Raw genomic sequence first — 23,342 nt, forward strand, 5'->3', positions numbered from 1 at the left:
AGTGACGATATTAGGTTACAGCCCAAAGTTGGTTATCGACCTGAGGAAGGACCCATTGATATCACAATTACACCTTTACCCCAAATAACGCTGTTCTCGGGAGCCTAAAAATCTTACCGCGTTATAGGTGAAACCTCGTTATATCGAACTTGTTTTGATCCGCCGGAGCGAGCAGGCCCGGCCCCACCCCCAAGCACTGCTTTACCGCATTATATCTGAATTCGTGTTATATCGGGTCGCATTATATCGGTGTAGAAGAGTAGTACTAGCAGTCAGATACGTGATAGCTTGTTTTTGGAAATGGACAGATTCCCCCAGTATTAGTAGTACGGAGAAACCAAGCCTAGGAACTCTTTTCAATGGAAAAAATGAGAGTTTTATATAAAGTAGTGTAGCAGGGTGTTTACCCTGCTCCTGCCCTGAAGGGCTTAAAACAGCCCTGGGGGAAGGTTGTGGCTGGGAGCTACTAAGCTGAGCTGATTGGGAAGTGGCTGCAGCTGGGCCACGCCCCAGTCAGGCCACAACTGGTCTGTATAAAGATGCTGGGAGCCAGGAGCTCAGAACTCTCTCTCTAGCTATAGAGGGAGATGGGCCTGGCTGCAGGGAACTGGGCCTGGCTGCAGGGAACTGGACATAAGGTACCTGAGTGAAGCAGGGCTGGGGAAAGGCAGAGGAGCTGAGGAGCTCTAGCCTGGAAAGCCCCAGGCTGCGGCGTAGCATTGGGCTAATAGGTACTGGGGGCTGCAGGGGGCAGCCCAGGGGTAGGCCAAGGCAGCAGGTCCAAACCCTTCTTGCCAGTGATGAGTAGGCTGATACTGCAGTCTGCCCCAGGGCATGGGGCTAGACAATGACTGGCAGTAGCCATACACTGAGGCAAGGTGGGGATAGAGCAGGGGCGGGCAAACTTTTTGGGGCGAGGGCCACATCTGGGTGAGGAAATTGTATGCAGGGCCGGGGCAGGGCGGGTGGAGTGCGGGATGTGGAGGAAGGGGCTCAGGACAAGGGATTGGGCCAGAGAAGGGGTGCAGAGTGTAAGAGGGGGCTCAGGGAAGGGGGTTGGGGTACAGGAGGGGTACGGAGTGCAGGATGGGGCTTAGGGCAGGGAGTTGGGGTGCACGGGGTGCAGGGTGCAGCAGGGAGCTCAGGGCAGGTGGTTGGAATGCACAGGAGTGCAGAAAGGGGCTCAGGGCAGGGAGTTGGGTGCAGGAGGGGTGCGAGGTACAGGCAGAGGGCTTAGGGCAGGAAGTTGGAGGGCGGGGGGCAAGAGGGGTTTGAGCTCCAGCCCGGTGCCGCTTACCTAAAGTGGCTCCGGGGTGGCAGTGGCGCACACCAGGCCCAGGGCAGGCTCCCTGCATGCCTGCCCTGTCCCCACGCCACTCCAGGAAGTGCTGCGGCCCCTGGGTGGGGGCGGGGGGGCAGAGGGCTCTGCGTGCGCACATGGAGCCCTTTGCCTCCCGGCCCGGGGGCTGCTTCTGAGAGCAGCGCCAGGCCCGCAGCACCACCAGGGGTAATCCCGCGGGCCGGATCCAAAGCCCTGAAGGGCCGGATGCGGCCCACGGGCCATAGTTTGCCCATCCCTGGGATAGAGGATGGGGGTTCCCCGGGGAGGGGAGACCCTGAGAGAAAGGGGTTACTGCCGGGGGGCAGCACCCAATGTAAAAGGGCACTGGGTCCAGGGAGGGACACAGGGGCCAGAGGACAGGTGGATCACCAGCCTGCAGAGGGCGCTCCAGAGCTGAATCGAGCTAATTCCTGGAAGACACCAGCAGGAGGTGCCGCAGGGGTGAGTCCACTCGCTCCTCTACAAGCAGACTAAAATATATAGTTTTGGGGATTTGAAAAAAAAAAAACACAGATAATGATAAGAACTTGACCAACCACAAAGGGATCTTTTAAAGATAACAAATACAGGTTATTAATAAGATTTCTTAATACTTGTGTGGAAAGTTCATATATGTTAATAATGACAGAATAAAAAGTTTAAAAAAGAAAATGTCCCTCCTCAATGTAGGTGAAGCTTATTTAATAAAGAGCCAAATTTTCAGATTTTGACTAGAATAAGAACAGTGACTAAATGCTACAGTAGATCACAGAGTGGGTTTATTGGACCACCTAACATTAAAACAAACATGTGTAATTCAAAACTTAAATAAATGGACTCTTTGCACTTATGGAAATAGTCTCATATATTCACATCATACATAAAAATCACATTGATATAGAATACAACTTTTTGCTTGTAAACTGAATGCCTTTGAAATGGAATCACTGAGACAATCATGGAAACTCACTATGCCATGTTTGTAGATAGTTTCAGAATAGAACTACACTTTAACAGGGTCTTATTTACATTTTTCCAATTGTTTGTTCATTCATTTTCATGAAACATAACTGGCTCCAAACTTGTGTTCACTAAACCTCTTGAGTGTATGTTAGGAGATTAAATCAGTAGGTTACAGATCTGGAAATGTTTACATTATTTATGAAGCAGCAAAGAATCCTGTGGCACCTTATAGACTAACAGACGTTTTGCAGCATGAGCTTTCGTGGGTGAATACCCACTTCTTCGGATGCAAGCAGTGGAAATTTCCAGGGGCAGGTGTATATATATATATACATACCACACCTGCCCCTGGAAATCTACATCTACAAACAGGTGTATATATATACACCTGCCCCTGGAAATTTCCACTGCTTGCATCCGAAGAAGTGGGTATTCACCCACGAAAGCTCATGCTGCAAAATGTCTGTTAGTCTATAAGGTGCCACAGGATTCTTTGCTGCTTCTACAGAACCAGACTAACACGGCTACCCCTCTGATATTCTACATTATTTATGTATGTAGCACAGAAATATTTGTCCTCCTTCTGAGCTGACAATGTAATTAAGCCAACATAAAACTTGGGTGCTTCCTATAATGGAAGTGATCAACAAAGAGAGTCCGGGTCTCTCTCTCTTTTTTTTTTTTTTAAACAACATTTATAAAAAGAGGTTTAAAAATATAATTTTCTGTTTATTATACATTACACTGAAACTGCTACAGTTTAAATCTTTGCTCTAAGCCTCAGAAGACTCTTTCAATGAAGCAGTGCAGGTAGCTATTAAAATTGATTTTAGAGATCCTACATGACAGACAGCCATCTCATAGGGGCCCTTGGAATTTTTAAAAATTATTTTGCTACAGAGGATTTGGGGGAGAGTACAGGATAGCAAATGCTTACTACTAGCTTTAACGTGACACAACAGTAGACTTACTTTTACATCCAAGTTCTTAACACCATTATTGGCCTTTTTTAAAATTACATACATTACAGGCAGGCTCTTGATCATACAACGTATATGACACAAAATCTAATGGCCAAGTCCTGAAAATCTGGGGTGAGTACAGGGCAGGAGCGGGTTTGGGTAGAAGATAAAATTTAGAAGATATTAGGGTGCTTCTAGTTGTTCTGACAACTGTGATTTCGCTCAGTGATCTCACTCATTGGTTCAAATTCAGCTTGCCTCATTCATGGACATTGACTACACCCTAAGACTTTCCAAAGGCATTTGTTTCCTTTAGTTACAACACGCTCTTGCGAAGAATGAAATTTCTTTTCTTTTTAACACAGATTTTATCAGTGAGACCCAGCATTATCATAAGCCAGTGCCATTCAAGATAGCTTGTGATTTAAGGACACGAGAGTTAGATACTGCTAACTGTATAACCAACAATTTCTGAAATGATTAATTTTTTTAAAATGACCTCAGACCAGAGTGTAAGCTTTTAGCCTGTAAATAAGCTCTGGTGTGGGCTGAGTATGGCAGTTAACAACAGAGTCTTAGCTACTGAGTAATAATTTTAATGGTAAAAATAAAAACTACTGCACATGAAAATATCCTGGCAAATTTAAAGCTTCAAGAAATCCTCCAAGAATAGGCATAATTTTAATGCAATAGTTCTAGGAAAAAGGATTGTGGTTTTGACTCGCCTAATTAGAGACATATGTAAGCAAACATTTAACTATTATACCCTCCCCACTAATCCACATCCAAATAGTTCTTCTAGTCCAATGTATTCCAGGTGTAGCTAAAAGTATGTCCTTTCTTCTCCTCTCTCAGAATGTCTCTAAGGGTAGAGACTACAATTAAAGACCCATGGCATGGCCACAACTGGCCTGGGTCAGCTGACTTGCAGGGCTCAGGCTGCAGGGTGTAAAATTGCAGTGTAGACATTCAGGCTCATGCTGGACTCCGGGCCCTGAGACTGAGCGAGTGGGAAGGGTCTCAGAGACCAGGCTCCAACCTGTTCCCAAATATCTACACTACAATTTTTAGCCTCACTGCCCAAGCCCGAATCAATTGACCCAGGCTCAGACTTGGTGCCACAGGTTTTTTATTGCAGTGCAGATGTACCCTAATAGACTGGCAGTGTGTGCTTGAAACATCCCAGGTGTTAGCAGGTGTTGGCCCTAGTGAGAAAGGGTTAGATTCTTCTGACCCACTGAAACAATTTTACCCTATCTGGTCACAAAGCAAGGTGGGATTGGATCTCTAGAAAGAGGAGCTGAGCAGTCCTGGAATAAGAACCATACGAGCAGCCAATCCTCATGTAAAAGTTTGAGTTGAACTCTACCATCTTATTCTTAAATTTATTTGTAAGTAAGGCCACACCCTAGGATTCCACATATCATGTGGACTTGGTTTTAGAGTAGCTTACTCATAGAATCTATGAGGATCTTTGAAATCTTGACACATGCATTCTGAGTACTGTCCATTATAGGTAAATTAACAAGTTTTCATCCACTGCATTATAAAACAGAAGAGAAACAGCCTTAATGAAAACAAAAAGTTCAAGCGTCAGTCCTGGCAGGGTTAAAGAAAATATGACAACAACAGAACATATTTAAATTACCCCAGTTTCACCACTTCTGGGTCCTAGCTTAGAATCATAGAAATTTAGAGCTGGACGGGACCTCAAGAAGTCACCAAATCCAGCCCTTGAGGCAGGACCACACAAACCTTTACCATCCCTGGCAGGTGTTTGTCCAACTTGTTCTTAAAAACCTCCACAACCTCCTTTGGAAGCCTATTTCAAGCTTAATTATCCTTCTAGTTAGAAAGATTTTCTTAATATCTAACCTAAATCTCCCTTGTTGCACATCAAGCCCATTATTTCTTGTTCTATCTCCAGTGGACACTGATAACAAATGACCACAATCCTTATCAGATCTTTCCTCAGTCTTCTTTTCTCAAGACTAAGCCTGCCCAATTTTATTAACCTTTCCTCACAGATCAGGCTTTCTAAACCTATCATTTTTGTTGTTGTTCTCTGGACTCTCTGAGTTATCCACATCTTTCCTAAAGTGTAGTGTTCAGAATTAGACACAGCACTCCAGCTGAGGACTCATCAGTGCCAAGCAGAGTGGGACAATTACCTCCCAAGTCTTACATACAAATACTCCTGTTAATACACCTCAGAATACTACTCTTTTTCACAACTGCATCACATTGTTGACTCATGTTCAATTTGTGACCCACCGTAACCTCCAGATTCCTTTCAGCAGTACTACCATTTCACCATTTATTCCCCATTTTGTAGTTGTACTTACAATCTTTCCTTTCTACGTGTAGTATTTTGCATTTGTCTTTATTAGATTTTTTCTTTTTGATTTCAGACCAATTTTTCAACGTCCTTTTGAATTCTAATCCTGTCCTCCAAAGTGGATGTAACCCCTCCCATCTTGAAGTTATCTGCAAATTATATACGCATACTCTCCACTCCATTATCCAGGTCATTAATAAAAATATTGAAATGCATTGAACCTAGGATAGATCCCAGTGGTGCTCCACTAGATACATCCTCCCAGTTTGACTGCAAATCATGATAACTACCTTGTCCATATGAGGCCTGCTAAATTCTGTTTAAACTTGCATGAAGTCATAATCCCCAAGGGAAAGAACATGCAGTAGCTTCTCATTCTACACTGTATTTAAGGTAATCTAAGTAAGAGTGAGTGAGTGTGTGTGTGAGTAAATGATACATATAACCAATAATGTCGTGTTTCACTGAAAAAATCTGCTAACATACTTTTTAATTTTAATTCATGTGCAGAGCCACATTATAAATACCATAAGAAAATCTTTCATAAATTGTTTTCTTTTGAATTAAATTTATTAGGCTTAAGTTAGTACCTGAAAGGGTTAACAAAGATAGGTAAAAAAGTGTGCTACTTCAATAACACTTCCTTTACCTCTGTGTTTGAATATTGTTCAAATTACACAGCAAATAAACATAGCAGTCTGAATCTACTTTCTAGTGAACATCTGTAGGCATCCTTAAACGACCACACAATGCAGTGACAGCTTAGCATTATCTCCACTGGTGGTTTATAGACAACTGGGAAAAATGTGTGTATAGAAACTTGTACGTGCTTTGCAACTGTCAGTGATATCAGTCTGTTACTTTAAAAAGCAAGAAGTCCTTTCTCCAAAAGAGGAAATATTATAGAAAAGTCTCATTTACATTTACTTCTGCATTTATATCAGTATTGAAATCTGAGTATTCATCCTTTTCTCCATCAGATGCAAAGTAGTGGTAACGATTTCAGGGTCAGTCTTTGTGAACTGTAAATGCCTTGTTTTCTCTTGAACTGGAAACTTTTGTTGAAGGCCTGCAAAATTATAAAATCATCCTAACTCTTTCTCCTCCTGCTCCTCAGAACCAAGGCTAACTTTGGTGAACAAGCTGACAACAGTCAGACTGCTACTACCTTCAATACGCATTTATTTTTACAGAGTTAACATATTCCAGCTGCTTAACCTTTACTTTGAATGTTGAACAATACCTGCAGCAATTATCCATTTCAGCAACCATTAAAGCTTTCTGTTCCTTAACATATGGTTTGTTGGGCTGGATTATGCCCAAAGGCAGCAAAACGGGCATAAATGCTAAATATCCCACCATGTTATAAGATTCCAACCTGATTCTCTTTACCACTAAGAATCAGGAGGAGAGATGGACCACCTTCAAAATAAGGTACCCATCTAATTAGTCCCTGCACAATGATAGTAAGAGGGGGAGCTTCTATTTGAGGAAGGCCAAGTCCAGGTAAATCACACCATCACAGGGCTGGAGAGATGTAGCAAAGGCCAGCCAGAAAAGATACGCTGTCCTTTCACTCCAGTTGTTAAACAACCTCTACTATGGTATTAGAGAGACAAGGTGAATGAGGTGATATCCTGGGACCGAGACAGTTACAACTACACTGCATATCTACTGGGGTGATCATTTTTAAATCAGTAGGCTCAAATAACTTTCACCCAACAGTCCTAAAAGAGTAGGCTGAGGAGATCTCTGGCTTGCAAATGTTAGTTTTCAATACATCTTGGAATACCAGGGAAATTTTAGAAGATTGGAAGAGTGCTGATTTTATATCAATAAAAAAGGACACACCGAATGACCCAGAATGGCAAATAATGAGGACCAGGTAGTCATACAGAATGATCTTGATCATCTGGTAGGCTGGGCCCATTCAAACAAAATGTATTTTAATATAGCCAAATGCAAAGTCAGACATTCAGGAACTAAGAATTCCGCCCACACCTACAGACTGGAGGACTGTATCCTGGAAAGCCGTGACTCTGAAAAGGATGAAAGGTCACGGTGGACACAAAATGAACTTGAGCTCCCAATGTGATGCCATGCCAAAAAAAAAAAAAAAAAAAAAGCTAGTTTGGACATTGTGATACGCAACTATGATTATCAGGGATATTGTGGCTGTCAGTCCCTAGGGGGAATCTCTGAGGAACAGAAGGCAAGACACTTTCAGCAGATGGCTCTGAGCTCCCTTTTACTGGGGATCAGAATGATGCAGACTTATTGGTTTTAAGTCACAGTGGAAAGCAGACCTTCATCCACTAATGGAGCTACAAAATAATCTGCTTTGGTCTCCCAGAAGGCAAACAACAAAACAATACCAAACAAGCTAAATGAGGGAGGAAAAGAGCCGAGGAAGAGATAGCAAGTCTAAATCCTATTGCCAAAATGCTTGAAGGCTAGTTAGCACCTAGATATTATGGCAGAATGCACATTAGGAATTAATATATAGAAAGTTTCACGTCATATTAATTGCTCAAAAGATTGAATGTTGCCAGGAGTTGTTTGCAAGGTGTGCTGAAAGACTTGAGTTTCTCAGTGTTTTGAAAAATAATGGAATACTACATAATTTCCTTGTTACAAATTTAGAAGACATTGGAATTTAGCAACATACACAAATGGAAAATGTTCTGACCTTACAAACATTGGTTATGAAGGTTTCCTTTAACTCTTCTGTGTATGCTGGGTACTCCTCAGGGGGAACAATTTCTTGTCATGGACATACATGCCAAGTCCTCTAGACTGAATTAACGGTATCACCTCCCTCCTTAATCAGCCAAGATCAGTGGGGTTAGAAATCAATTTCAGTGACGAATTATGCAAACCAAAACACTAAGAATAAAATGGAGTGTTTGTCAGAACTTAATTGAAATCCAAAATCCGTATGAAGAACCTCAGCTGCTGTATCCATTTGTGCTTACCCTTGGGAAACAGAACAGAGGAAGCTATTTTTGCTACAATATTAAAATCATAGCCCAGGCGGATTTCCGTTTTAGAGGGGGAAAATACTAAGCGGTTATCTTAGTGGACCTCAAGCCCTCAAACCCACACTACAAATCTCATTCACATGTTATAGACTGGGCATTCGTTCAGAAAAGTAGGGAACAGATTTGTAGGCTACACACCAGAAGTCTGAATATTAAGCATTTCAACACTCTTCATTTTATAACAACGAAAGCATTTGGCATTTTTTAAAACGTTGTGTTCTCACACACAATTCTCTAGCAGTGTGAGTAAATAAATATATGGATGTCTTTACATTTATTTTTGCATTATTTAAAACAGTCAAGTACAATTGTTATTATTGTTATATGGCCCATATTTGAAAAATACTTTCCTTTGCTCACTGACAGATGGAAGGTTATGTAATGTACATGTCAGCTCAACAGCAAAGAATCACTTGAACGCAATGGTCTCTAAATGGTCTCTAAATTTTAACATTTCAAGGAGCTTTTCATAAATAGGGGTCTGATTCCTGGCCTTGTCCTTTAGCAGTTTAAAAATGTAATCTATCATCATTTCTAGAAATGGGAATACATACAGAGGTTGTTTTATTTATGGAAGTGATTCTGACTGATAACTGGGAAACAGATAAAATAGACTTGCACATCTGATCTCTGATCAGGGCCGGCTTCAGACCCCAGCGCGCCAAGTGCGTGCTTGGGGCAGCGTCCCGCGGGAGGGCGGCAGGCGGCTCCGGCGGACCTCCCGCAGACGTGCCTGCGGAGGGTGTGCTGGTCCCGCGGCTCCGGTGGAGCATCCGCAGGCATGCCTGCGGGAGGTCCACCGGAGCCGCGGGACCAGCAGACCCTCCGCAGGCACGTCTGCGGGAGGTCCACTGCAGCCGCGGGACCGGAGACCACTAGAGCGCCCCCCGCGGCGTGCCGCCGTGCTTGGGGCAGCAGAAATCCTAGAGCCACCCCTGTCTCTGATGTAAGAATACGTAACATATAAAAGAGGGTACTGCCCAAGGGTAATAGTTGATTACATACCCAATTATCTAACATCAGACTTAAGCCTTATGGACCTGGGCCTCCAGCCCTTACTCACTAGAGTATCCCCCATTTCAGTCAATTAAATTACTCATGAGAGTAAGGTTTGCAGACTCAGACACTAAAATGCTTCGTGCTGCTATAGCACTTTTGAATCTCATATCAAAAACATCCGTTTGTAAGACAGTAGGAGTGGGAGTAGAGAAGACATGTCCTAATGTGGAGAGAGGTGGAAAAGGGTTGCTCAGTAGTGATCCCTTACTGATCAATAGAACAAATGCACTGACAGACTCCAAATTGAGGTCTTGGATGGATATTAGTGGCTCTTCTTCAGTAACTCACAGAGGGGATCAAGTAGAGAAACATTTGGCAAGGATTTTGAGTTTCTGGAGAGTAACTCTAGCAATGTTCTATAACATTCATAATTAAAGTATAGCATTGAATATTGTGCAAATATACTGTTTAATCCAAATGTTTATCCTCCAAGGTACATTTTTATGGGCTGCCAGTGTGGGACAGAAGAAATGTTGTTCTTTGGATCTAAGTTTGAGTAAACAACTTAGCTAATTGTTTCACTTACTGTTAATAAAATTGTTATTGCATAATTATAAAAACCCTGCTGGTGGTGGTGATATTGGGTTACATGCTGCTCTGTTAAAGGGGAGAGAGCGATTCAAGACCATGACCATAAAAAGTTTGTGACTGAAACACCTATCATTTTCCACTTTAGCAGCCAAATGTAAAGGGAAAATGAAGACTCTGTGTCCAAAAACAGGTGATAAAGAATATAACATAGTCCTAATTTTTTTATGTTGCTAGCAAGGGTTAATATCTGCTGGAACGATTTCCTAAGAGGTATAATTTAAAAGTGTGTAGAAATTCCCACTATGCAAGGGTGTTTAAGCTTTTGCTACAGGTCAGCTGCCCTCACGGCACCAGCTAACTAGGTAAGCCTTACAGGGCAAGACAGGTATCAAATTGGCTAAAGATTTGGGCCCAGATTTTTAAAAGGTATTTAGGCATTGCTCTGTTCAGCATCACAATGTCTAATTGATTTAGAAGCCCAAGATTCATTTTTAAAAGTGACTTAGGGGCCCGAGTCCCACTGACTTTCCATAAGACTCAGGCTTCTACAGGCCAAAGTCACTTTTGAAAATGAGACTTAGAAATCCACAGCTGGCCTGTACCAGTCAACTCTGGTTTGCAGAGCTCAGGTTGCGGGGCTCCCTCATTGCTGTGTAGACTTCCTGCGTGGTGGGAGGGACCCAGAGCTCAGGCTCCAGCCCGAGTCTACCCAGCAATGAAACAGCCCCACAGCCCGAGCCCTATGAGCCCAAGTCGGCTGGCATGGGCCAGCCATGGGTTTTTCTTTGCTGTGTAGACATACCCTACTAAAGCAACTAGGCTCTGCAATGCTGAGTGGAGCAATGCCTAAATACCTTTTTAAAAATCTGGGCCTTGATGAGCAGAAGCTACAAAATGAGGGATTTCTTTTTTCACCAATTTTATTTCACCACTCTTCAGAAATAAGGCCATGGATATTAAAGTGCAGGTCAGAAAGGAAATCAATTGCGCCCAGTGTGACGCCCCATATGACACCTTGTACCCCAGTTTCACCTCTATTTTATGATTATGATACATTGTGTATAAAGTACGCTCTGTGAGATATCATTTCAAAACTCATAACCTACTGAACATTATTATCCTGGTAAAATATGTGTAGCAACTTTGTATGTAAAGTTATGAGATTCTACTGCATAATAACGATCTTACATTAGCATGTAACAAAGTTAGAAAAGCAGGCTCAAACTAGTTTTTCAGAGACAAAGACACACTTGCACACCAACAGGGAGCTAAAAAGTCACTACCTGTTTATTGGAGATTCACAGGCAGGGAAGTTGTACAAAAAGCAAATTTACAACTCACCTGAAGGACAGCCTGCACAGCACATACACAATGGAACTGCTGACCCCAGGACCCAGCAAAGACTTTTCCAGTATAAAAAGGAGAGACAGTGACCTACTCCTCAGTGACCTACTCTCCTCCCTCATCTCTACTCATGGCAGCAAGATCTCTTGAAAGACAATAGGTGCATCACTGAACTGTTTGGTGGCGGGGGGGAGGGAAGGTGTCCTAGCTGGAAGGTGTTCCAGTTAGTATGAACTGCTCTAAGCTTTTGAGTGAGAAATCTTTTTGCTTTCAAATCTTATATAGGTTGGTAAAATTTAGGAATTAAATTGCGGTTTTATCTTTTATTTCTTTTGTAACCAACTCTGACTTTTATGCCTTTATCACTTATACTCACTTAAAATCTCTCTCTCTCTAGTAAATAAACATGTTTTATTGATTTATCTAAACCAGTGTGTTTTGGTTGAAATGTTTGGGGAATCTGTACTCAGGTTAACAAAGGCTAGGGCACAATCATTTCCTTTGATTAAATGATGGACTATTAATGAGCTTGGTTTGTTCAGTAGTGGGCTCAACAGCGCAAAATGCACATTTCTGGGGTACCAGGCTGGGGCTAACAATTAGCAGATGTCATCCTGTATATAGTTCATGAGTAATTTTGCTGGGAGCGACTACATGCTAATGTCTGTGTGAGCAGAACCTGGAGAGGCTGTGTTTCACTAGCAAAGCAGTGTAAGAGGCACCCCAGGCTGAAGAGTTAAGGGGACTCAGCATTTCAGTGGTTCAAGTTGTACCCGGGGGAATGTCACATACAGGCAAGTGGTGAACATACTGTTTACATAGTTTTTTGCAGCAATGCAATGAGTTCCAGAGAAAGCACACTATATTCTCTCAAATGAGGCAAAACCCAGAAAAAGTGTATAACACACTCTACGCCAGTGCCCACAAAAAAATTTAAGTAAATAATGATACAGCGGGTGGAATGTTTTTGTTTAACGTGTACGTTCCACCACTGTTGAATAGTTAGGAGTTTTAACTAGGATGATATTAAGTTTTTATTTATATGACATGCCAACAGCAAGATCTACTGATCCTTGCCAGTCAGACTGAATGGAAGACTAAACTCAAAGGAATTTATTTCACTGGTCAGGAAGAAGGTTCTTTCCTTAATGAATGAGGTTAGGGTACACTAAATCCTACTCTCAGAGCATATATTCTGTGTAGCACTGTATTTTAATAGCTTTTCCGGTCAATGGACTATTAAGGTCAAGTTGGCTGAGGACCTACAGTCTCTATTTTTCTAAATAAATGATCCATTAAACATTGTTCAGAAGAAACACACTCAATAATTACTTAAGATAGCTACATCCCATTATCAGATGTAGTCATGAATATACAGATATTATTAACAATATGCTATTTTATTAATTAACCCATTAGAATCTTTACTTGAAATGAAACAGAAGAAAAAAAAGGAGCAAAAGAATAGATTTTCTTTATACTTATTTGCTTAAGTAGAGCTTTACAGGAGCATATCTTTTCAGATGAAGAGAGACTAAAATATACAGAGAGATAGAAAAGACTGACTGTCTACTTTATAAAGGCAATAAATGAGATAAACTAATGATAAAAATACATAAAATAATTAATGGCATAAAGAAGACAAATCAGGAGCATCTGTTCCGCTTGCCTCAAAGGAACAAGCGGACGACCAATGAAATTAAAAGGTGGCAAATTCAAATTCGCTAAAAGGAAACACCTTTTCATACAGTATGTAATTCGACTTGATTTCATTGCCACAGGAATTCCTTCAGGACAAGAACTTAGAAAGATTCAAAAAAGGATTGGTCGTTTATATGGCTATCAAGAATAGACAATTAACATAATTTTGGAAGGGATACTAAACCGCATACTTTAGGGCTTAAGCCACACTCTAACAATTAGTCATCAGGATGAGACCTAATATGGGGGGCAGAAAGCTGAACTGTAGGGACACTTTATCAAATTTTTCTCTAGCGTCGGATTGTCACTGGTGATCGGAAATAGAAAGTTTTTCACAGTACTCTCCCCTGGTAACCAAATCAGCAACACAGAATTCTCTCCAACTGCTTACCTCTTTTGCACTTTTAATTTTGGCCAGGAATGTGTACAACTCCATTGTTTCAGCAAATAGTGCCCGACATACTGCCTGATAGTGGTTTGGTGCCTCTGATCGTGTTGGTAGATGGGCAGCACACAACTAGGGAGGAAAATAAAAATTGTTATATAGAGACATATACACTACTGCTTTTACTAACACAACACAGCTAGGAACCTACGGTACTTACAGTGTAGCATGCAAATGTTCCCTGTACATATTTATGTCAATTTATTTTTTTAACCAATGATAGTTTCTACTATACATTGTTTTCAAGATTCTGTAACCTAAAATAGAGATGCAATAGAATATTTAGAGGACGAGAAATCCTGTATGTGAGACACTTAACTTCAGGCAGGAATTAAAAGTACATTTCTTTACTTTTCTGCTGTCTTTTCATTTTTGTAGGAAAAGTTCTACGAGTGAAGGAGAGATTAGGAGACATTCAAAAAGATGCCATCACTTCCTGGAAAACATTGAAACAGTCTACCTGGAGGCAATTCCCTTTTATATTATTTTTCTTCCCTTCACTTTAAAAAATAAAATACATAGGATATTTAACTGAAAATGGGATTGTTGATCCTCAGACTTTTTCCCTTCCAAAGTCATAGTTCTTAGTTTATAATATCATAATTGTCTTTATAGCAACACACTGATTGCACAAAGAGGACTACAACATTAAGCAAGCATCAAGACAAGATTATCAAACAAATATTTTGTTCCTATGCAAATGTTCCTAGCAATAAAGCAAGAAGAAAGAAAAAACACAATGTATTTTACTTTAACATAATTGTTTCTAAATAGAATGTTTTTCAGAGTTTATCATCAGATGTCAGGAGCTTTTTAAAGTGAATGCATTTTAACTCAATTGTCAAGAAAAAAAAAGTTCCCTAACACACAACGTAAAGGGCCAAATTTTGAAAAGATTTACATGATAGTCTAATATAGATTTTGGGTGTAAACTGGTCAGAAAACAGAAGATGAAATTCCCAGTAAGCCTATTCCTAATGGTTCGCATGGTTTAAAAGGAGGTTATGAAAAAGTTGTGTGGCTATGATTTAAGTTAGACTGGCATCACAGCAAACGTCCGCTAACATTCCCAGAAACACACACAATTTGATAAAAATAAATAAATAGTAAGCTATGAACTGACAGATCTATCAACTCTGAAACACTCGGGAAGACCTCTTGAATTACTGAGGGCTAAATTGTGCTTCTAGACTTACATACACAATTACCATCAAGATTAATAGAAAATGACAGGGATTTCCCTAGACCCCTCCAGGAGGAGTTACTCCCCCCCCGGTTTTGTGAACTAGTTACATGCAGTGTTGCCAAGTTAGTGATTGTTTGGAAATTTAAATGGAAATTGAAACATTAATACACACTTTAAAAGCATATACAGTGAATGATAAAATACATGTAACTGAAAAAGTATAATAGATTTGAAAAGTATGACCATAGACTAGCTTCCTTATACAGCTGTTGTTTTTTATGACAATATCAGTGCATTCATTTTGATGTTGGCCAATCTAATAATTTCAAATTATGATTTGTAAGCAAAGTCTAAATGAGCTCTCCCTGACAGCTAGTGATGAGCTGGGCGGAAAGACTTCAGGACCAGATTGTATTTACATTCACATCTAATCTACCTAGGTATCCAGCAAACAGAGCTGTACTGACCAAGTGATAGATTTTGGCTGGGGTTGGGTTACAAATCACTTGAATGCGGGGGTCGGGGGTTGGAGGGAATGAAATTTTGTTCTTCTTATTGCATGAGTAAAGGGCAGTAGAACTGTACATAGCCTGTGCGGACTGAGGGCATCAAGAGAGAGGGTGGGGACAGGTGTTTGACCTGCCCCTCTCCACTGTTTAAAGACAGAGCCGATTAGGCTCCATAGACAGTCTTTTGTTTTGTTAAGTGACTACTACAGCTGAAATCACTGATAATCAGGTCTAAGTGCTTAGACCTGCTGTGGGACAGTGTTTCTGTGGAAGAGATGGCCCAGTCTGCACTAGAAGAGAGGTTTCCCCATTGAGAACTCAGCTAAAATCACTGAGAGCTGGGTGGAACCTCAAGAGACAAACTCACAGAGGTCACAATGGTAGGTGGCAGCAGAAGATGACAGTGCAGGGCCATTGGCAACAGAGCAATGGAGTGAACGGTGGCACAACAAACAATAATGGCCAGATGAACAGTGAGCAGCTGGAGGACCGAGCAAGGTGCCTTCTTGCCCCCCATCTGGGAAGTGAACTCATGTGAAAGCACCTCTGAACTGAGTCTCCACTTTCCGAGGACAACACCGGTGAGTGGGGTGCGGAAGAGGGAAAAGTGAGGAGCACGTTAAATAAACATTTGTTTGTTGGACTATATTTTAGTGACTTTGCTCCAGAATGCTAGATTTGTGACTGGGAATGGAAACTAGTAGGCCAAGATTTTTAAAATGCATTATTTGCCAATGTTGTTCTCTCACATCGTTGCTATCTTGAGAGGTCATTATGTTGGGGAGTTTCTGTACTAAATATTTTTACTATCACAAATTTTTACATAAGAATGGCCATACTGGGTCGGACCAATGGTCCATATAGCCCAGTATCCTGTCTTCCAGCAGTGGCCAAGGCTAGGTGCTTCAGAGGGAATGAACAGAACAGGTAATCATTGAGTGACCCATCCCATGTTGCCCATCCCAGCTTCTGGCAAACAGGCTAGGGACACTCAGAGCATGGTGTTGCATCCCTCCCCATACTGGCTAATAGCCACTGATGGACCTATTCTCCAGGAATTTATCTAGTTCTTTTTTTAATCTTGTTATAGTTTTGGTCTTCACAACATCCCCTGGCAAAGAGTTCCAGAGGTTGACTTTATGTTGTGTGAAGAAATACTTCCTTTTATTTGTTTTTTAAACATGCTGCCTATTAACTTCATTGGGTGACTGTTAGTTCTTGTGTTATGTGAAGCATTAAATAACATTTCCTTATTCACTTTCTTCACACCAGTCAAGATTTTATAGACTTCTATCATATTCCTCCCCTTAGTCATCTCTTTTCTAAGCTGAAAAGTCCCAGTCATTTTAATCTCTTCTCCTGTTTCATACCCTCTAAATATTTTAGTTGCCCATCTCTCTATCTTTTCCAATTCCAATATATCTTTTTGAGATGGGGTGACCAGATCTGCACACAGTATTCAAGGTGTGCATGTATCATGGATTTATATAGAGACAATATGATATTTTCTGTCTTCTTATCTATCCCTTTCTTAATGATTCCCAACATTTTGTTTGCTTTTTTGACTGCTGCTGCACACTGAGTGGATATTTTCAGAGAACCACCCACAATGACTCCAACATCTTTCTTGAGTGTTAACAGCTAATTTAGACCCCATCATTTTGTATATTTAGTTGAGATTATGTTTTCCAATGTGCATTACTTTGCATTTATCAACACTGAATTTCATCTGCCATTTTGTTGCCCAGTCACCCAGTTTTGTGAGATCCCTTTGTAACTCTTCGCAGTTAGACTTTGCTATCTTGAATAGTTTTGTATCATCTGCAAATTTTGCCACCTCACCGTTTACCCATTTTTCCAGATCATTTATGAATTTGTTGAACAGTAATGGTCCCAGTACCAATCCCTCAGGGATATCACTATTTCTCTCTCTCCATTCTGAAAACTAATAATTTATTTCTACCCTTTGTTTCTCATCTTTTAACCGGTTACTGATCCATGAGAGGACTTTCCTCTTATCCCATGATGGCTTACTTTTCAAAAGTCAATTTAAATTAAATAAATTTAAAACAAATATATATTTGATTTAGAAATCTAGAACTGTCATGTGTTTTGGTGTAATTTGCATTATCCTTATGTTAAATTTGCATTATCCTAACAAAACATTTAATTTATTCATATCTTTTTTATATGTTCCAGGTCAAAGTGAAAATGAAAAGACAAAGAATAATGCAACAATTTTTCCACTCAAAGGCCTCAAAAACCAATCAAGGTGAAGAACACATCAAGAACCAAGAATATATCAACATGTCATTTGAAGGTTCAAGTGGTGTATCTACATCTGACCAGCCCGAAAGACAAATACAGCTACCTACTGAAGAAACGGTGTCTCCAAAACCTTAAGGCAGTTCCCGATGTTTGTCAGTCAAAGTGTTCCCATTTATTGAAGTTACAAAAGATGGCTACTGATGCACCTCTTGTAAAAAAGCTTACAAAGAAGGAAAGCTTTCCAATGCTATAATTGGTAAAAGTGGAGGAGCTTGGTTTGTCAGACCAATAAACAAAGCCAATGCTGACAAACTACATGAAAAGACTGCAAAACACCACGCTTCTGGAGTGCATCAACATGCAGAAAGCCTTATAAGCCCACTTTCAAAGCCAATTTTAGAAGTACTTAATGAGGCTGGAGACACAACACAGTTCATGCAAACAAACATGGCTGTGGCATCACACTTTCTATTTAAGTAAGAGATACCACTACAAACTGGAGGCCAATGTTAAGTGTACTGTCACTTGTTCATCCTGAAGTTGAACACTGGATCTAAAAAAGACCAGCAAATGCTCACTATATCTTTCTGCAAAAAAATCAACTGACTAGCTAGAAGCATGCAATGCAACAATGAAAGATTCAACAGTTGAAAAAGTGAAGAACTCTCTCACCACATTCAAAAAATTTGCATACATGGCTGATGAATGCACCAATGCAAATGGTCATCAAGTATTAAGTCATTGCGTATGTTATCTTGATGCCAGTGGTAGGCCAGTAGATGCATTTCTAGATGTTCAAGTTATAAAAGACACGTCAGCTGCATCTGTGACAACCCACATCTTAGAAGAGTTAAATGCTTGTCAATTGGACCCCAGACAGACAGCTGCTTGTGCATTGATGGAGCTGCAAACTAATGAGCATATCAATTGAAGGAATGGAAGTACCGGACACACGAGAAGCCACCAAAGATGAACACATTGCATTCAAGAAGTTCATTAACAAAGTTGTGCAAAATTATAACAAGAAACCAAGAAGGATGTAGCTGTAGTGCTTCAAAGAAGGCTTGAGCAGCTAACTTTAATTTGTGTGATGATTTTAAAACATGGGTTAAATCTAATAAAATGGTCATGAAACATAACATTTTTCAGTTTTTACTATGGTGCCATACAGCCCACCTTCACCCTCATGGTCTCACCCCTCACTGGCCCTGACTCCCCACCCCCTGTAAATTCTAACATCTCCCCTCCCCCCCCACACACCAATTTCAATTCCTGGGGAAAACACTGGAAACTAAACAAGCCATTCTAAAGAGAAAAATTTTGCCCAGAAATATGGAAGATGGAAAGTTCTCACAAAACTTTGTATAATGTTTAAGGGAGGCATTACTCTCCTGACTCCCAGTCCTATAAAGTAGCAAAGTAGAGTTTTACGGACGGTTTCAAGGCGGATAATGAGTTACTTTTGCAGACATTTATGGGGAGCAACTCCAGGCATGAGGGCAGCATGGGGAAAGGGCATGAAAGTGCTTGCTCGAAAATTTAGCAACTGAATGGTGGAGGCTGACATCATGGGCCAAGCAAAGGTCGTCATTTCCTCATCTGTAAAACAAGGATATTTACCTTCTTTTATAAAGGCTTTGAGATCTATTACTAAAATATATTCATTGTTATTATTATTAATTATTATTATTATTAAGGATCCTGCACTCCCCACTCAAACAAAATTCTCATTGAAGTAAATTGGAGTTTTGCCCAAACTGAAGAGGATCACTGTATCAATCTCTAGGATCCCAATCTTGCAACTGAATCTGTATAGGCAGACCCCTGCTCCCACATAAAGCCTCACTGAAGTCAACTCATACAGTTTCAGTTGCAAGATCTGGACCTAAATGCATTAACCTTTATGAGTAATGCTACTGCATGTGGTAAGTTCAGTACTTGTGTAAACAAATGTAATTCCCATGGGTTACACCTTAGTTACATTTGGTCCAGCGTCTTTAATACTACTCCCACCAGGATGTGCCTAAACTATTCTCCACAGAAGTCTGCAATAAAGAGACAGAACAAGTATTTGTGAAATAGTGCCTATAATCTGTTCACCATAAAAATACATGTTAAATCATCAAAACAAAATAACCTGAATGAAATATTATTGCACAGACACCCAAATCAAAAAACAAATGTAATGCTGGCCTTAAGTCTTCCGACTAGTGGTTTTATATGTAATTGTTTACTATGCAGATAAAGGTGAGGGAAAAATCACTGGTTATGTTAGAAGCTTTCCAGATCTAAACCTCTCTTTTGAGACAAAAATCTCTTTAGTAGCAGAGGAGGCCTTCATTAGTTTGGTAGTACATTTGTCTAAATCTGTCCTTTACTATGGTGAACTTTCTGGAAGCAAATGCTCATGATGCAGGTACACTCAGGCCCATCACATGTATATAGTATATTTGACTTCTCCCACCCCATCTTCTCACGCAATGTCCAAATTCTGCCACTTCTTCCTCCATAAAATTTCTAAGCTCTAGCTTTTTCCCTCTATCCACACAGCTAAAACTTAGGCCCTCATAATACCCTGTTTTGATTATTACAACCTTCCCCTTCCTGGTCTCTTTGATACCACACTGCTCCATCAAGCTTATCCAAAACACATCTGCCATAATGATCTCTCTTGCCTCTGGTTCTTATCCTGTCACACTATCCCTCTGAATATTCCTTCTCTGGATCCCTCTTTTCCACCACATCAAATTCACACTTCTCGTCCTCACCTTCAAGGAAAATTTAACACACTGCTTGCCCTCACTATGTTTGCCTGTGGCCAGTTCATGAAGAAGAAATGTAAAACAAAATAAATTTTAAGATTTTTTTATGAGGAACACTTATCAGAATAAGACATAGCTGCTTTTTGATTAAGAGCTTTTAACATTTATAATCAAACTTACAAGGCCCACAACATTTAAAACTGTTTTTAAAGGAAGTTATAAAATGTGATTCTTTCATTAAACTTCACTGATGAATATTCACCATGACAAATTCCATAGCAAAACAGAGAGTGCTCTTCTCCATTAAATTATACGAAGAGATTATCTACCTCAAAGGGGCAGGGGAGTGCCATAGCACATCAATCCAACTCACACTCCATTAACAACCTGGAGAACAAACACAGGAGATATGAAAACTAAATACTTACCGTCACTTAATGAGAAGGCTAGCACTCTATTTAATGGAAACAGGCCAAATTCTGTCTGTTTTAGAATGGTTAATTTATCCTCTTTTTACTTAACTAACTAACTGTCTTCACCTGACCTATCATTTTTTCAATAGTCCATAGTTATTAATTTTAGCCTCTTCTGTTTGTGGAGATGTTTAGAGTGCAGGTTAAGATTTTATTTTTCTTCAGACCACACAAAGTTCTGTATTGACAATACCTTCATACTTTATTTGGAAGTATGTTAGAGACATCTGCATTAAAATATTCAGGCAGCTACTAAAATTCTGTACTAGCAAGTTTGTACATGGGATGGGTATCATTTACTACTGAATACAAAGTAAAGCAACCAAAAATTGAATTCAACACTTGCAATTAAAACAGAGAGAAAAGTAATCACGCTAAAAGAGAACTGTTTGGTTTGTAGTATTTTTAGAAGGGAGGAATGGAAAATTACACATTAGGCTCCCATTGACTTCAACCTTCTGAATTATCTGTTTTCTCAAGTCATAAGGATGCATTTAATAAATAATAATAATAATAATAAAGTCAGCCTAAAGTAAGGTGGTTTAGCATGAACTTAAATACCCAGGCTGAAACCACACCTCTGTTCAGTCCAACTGCACCTACGTATTAACAGGATTTCTAAACAACTGGTTATTTTACACATAGCTGGGTTGCAAAAACTAGACCCAATGTTGCGAGTCAAATATGAAATGTCATCCTTAATCCAGACTTTCAGGACATCTATCCATTGTAATCAAACCTTTAAATGTGGGTTTTGTTTTAAAAGGTGTTTTTCTGTAACATACCTAATGCACACCCATCTAGCATTAACGTAGTCGATGTATTTTAAGATCCAAAAGAATGAGGTAGGCATTAAAAAACCCTTAGAACTTAGCGTGCCATAGCAGTCCACAATTATTTCAATCAGATCTTCAAACCTTTACTTCAAATCTTTTCATCCATTCAGAACTCTCCAACTGAAACAGTGATTTTGTACAGCAGCTGGGTAGGGTGCTTTAGTGTTTTGGGGGCTTGCCTTTTCTCCCCTCATGCTGCAGTTCAAGCCTATCTTGAGGGGAGTGAATCTTCTCACAGAATCCTATGTTTAATACAAGGGCTGTTTGTTCTGTTTTCAGGAAACCTACCAAAACGTACATTTTAAAAAATTACTGTGTTTTTGTAAACCGGCAAAATGGTGGAATAATGTATTATCGGTATTGTTCCTTTATTGTGAAGAGTTTCTTCATGAATCTATCTAGAACAGATTGACTCAAAGCATTCAATTTTTGCTTAGATCGCTGAGAAGATTAGTGTGTTGCAAAGGTCACAGAAAAACAGACATTATGTAATTATCAGACCCTTGCCAGCTCCTCTCTCAGGATTCATCCTCAATTCACCAAGAAACAGTGTGCATGAAGCCTACCCAGTGTTAGAAGAAAGCACAATCCACGACGCTATTTGAATGTATTCTATCAAGAGCTAAACCAAATTACAACACACATTCACAACTGACTGATCTGTTGGAGTTTGCTTGCCTAGTGCACAAGTTTTTTTTTGCCAATAAATATTTGAAATCTGCACCACAACACCGTAGTCTGTCTGGGATCAGAGTTCAATAGAGAAAAAATTGTTTCTACTTTTAATCTTCTTCTGCCAGGTAACTGTATGAATGAACTATCTTTTCTGTAGTGAATAAAAGGATTCTTTCCCCAGGGGACCCAAAGGCAAGCTATCAGTGCTCAAAGTAGTCTACAAAATGTGCTATACAGCCTGCATGCACTGGGCTTGTAATGCATTTGCTACAGTCTTGGAGTTCCAACACAATACGTACGAGGCACACTTCTGGCAATGTAAAGCAGCAAGAAGAAATACAGCAAACCAATGAACATTCAATAGGACTATGTTTCAAACAAATCCAGAACAGTGTGGAATTGCCACATGTTCCAAGGATACAACTCAGCCTGAGCTATGTTACCTGTATCAGTTATTTTATGGAAGCACTACGATTCTATCTCTGTGCAGATAATCCAGATGTTGGAATGGGACTTTTAAAAACATTATATTGTGAAAATGAGCTCTAAGGACACTTTCGCTTCCCTGACATGGAAAAAAAAAATCTTGCTGTGACAATAACTGTATATCTGTAAAACTTGACCTAGCCTATAATTTTAATTTACCCCTTGGTATCCTGGCGGTTGAGGAGAATTAAATATGTTAAGGAATGGCCAGTTTCTGGGGAATAAGGTGGTGGCGTGATAGAAAGGTGGAGGGTTTCTGGACCTGATTGGAACTCTTGCACAGTGTAAGTCTTGATTTACCTAGCCTCCCAGCCAGGGACGGCTCTAGGGATTTTGCCGCCCCAAGCATGGCAGGCAGGCTGCTTCCGGTGGTTTGCCTGCGGAGGGTCTGCTGGTCCCATGGCTTCGGCGGGAGGTCCACCAAAGCCATGAGACCAGCGGA

At 40.3% G+C, this 23,342-nt stretch overlaps 1 protein-coding gene across 5 annotated transcripts in view; it reads right to left on the reverse strand.

Moving 5' to 3' along the window:
* SPIRE1 (spire type actin nucleation factor 1) overlaps window positions 1-23,342 on the reverse strand; it is a 176,801-nt gene that overhangs the window by 44,144 nt on the left and 109,315 nt on the right. For 2 of the 5 annotated variants that reach the window (XM_045006336.1, XM_045006337.1), the window contains one exon: window positions 13,652-13,777. In XM_045006336.1, the coding sequence (XP_044862271.1) occupies window positions 13,652-13,777 (126 nt within the window). Of the gene's footprint in view, window positions 1-13,651; window positions 13,778-14,901; window positions 14,942-15,134; window positions 15,185-23,342 lie in introns of those variants that run through there. The other 3 variants (XM_045006339.1, XM_045006340.1, XM_045006338.1) reach the window with 3 other exon arrangements.

The sequence above is a fragment of the Mauremys mutica genome, chromosome 2, assembly GCF_020497125.1.
Source record: "Mauremys mutica isolate MM-2020 ecotype Southern chromosome 2, ASM2049712v1, whole genome shotgun sequence".
Classification (NCBI taxonomy): domain Eukaryota; kingdom Metazoa; phylum Chordata; order Testudines; family Geoemydidae; genus Mauremys; species Mauremys mutica.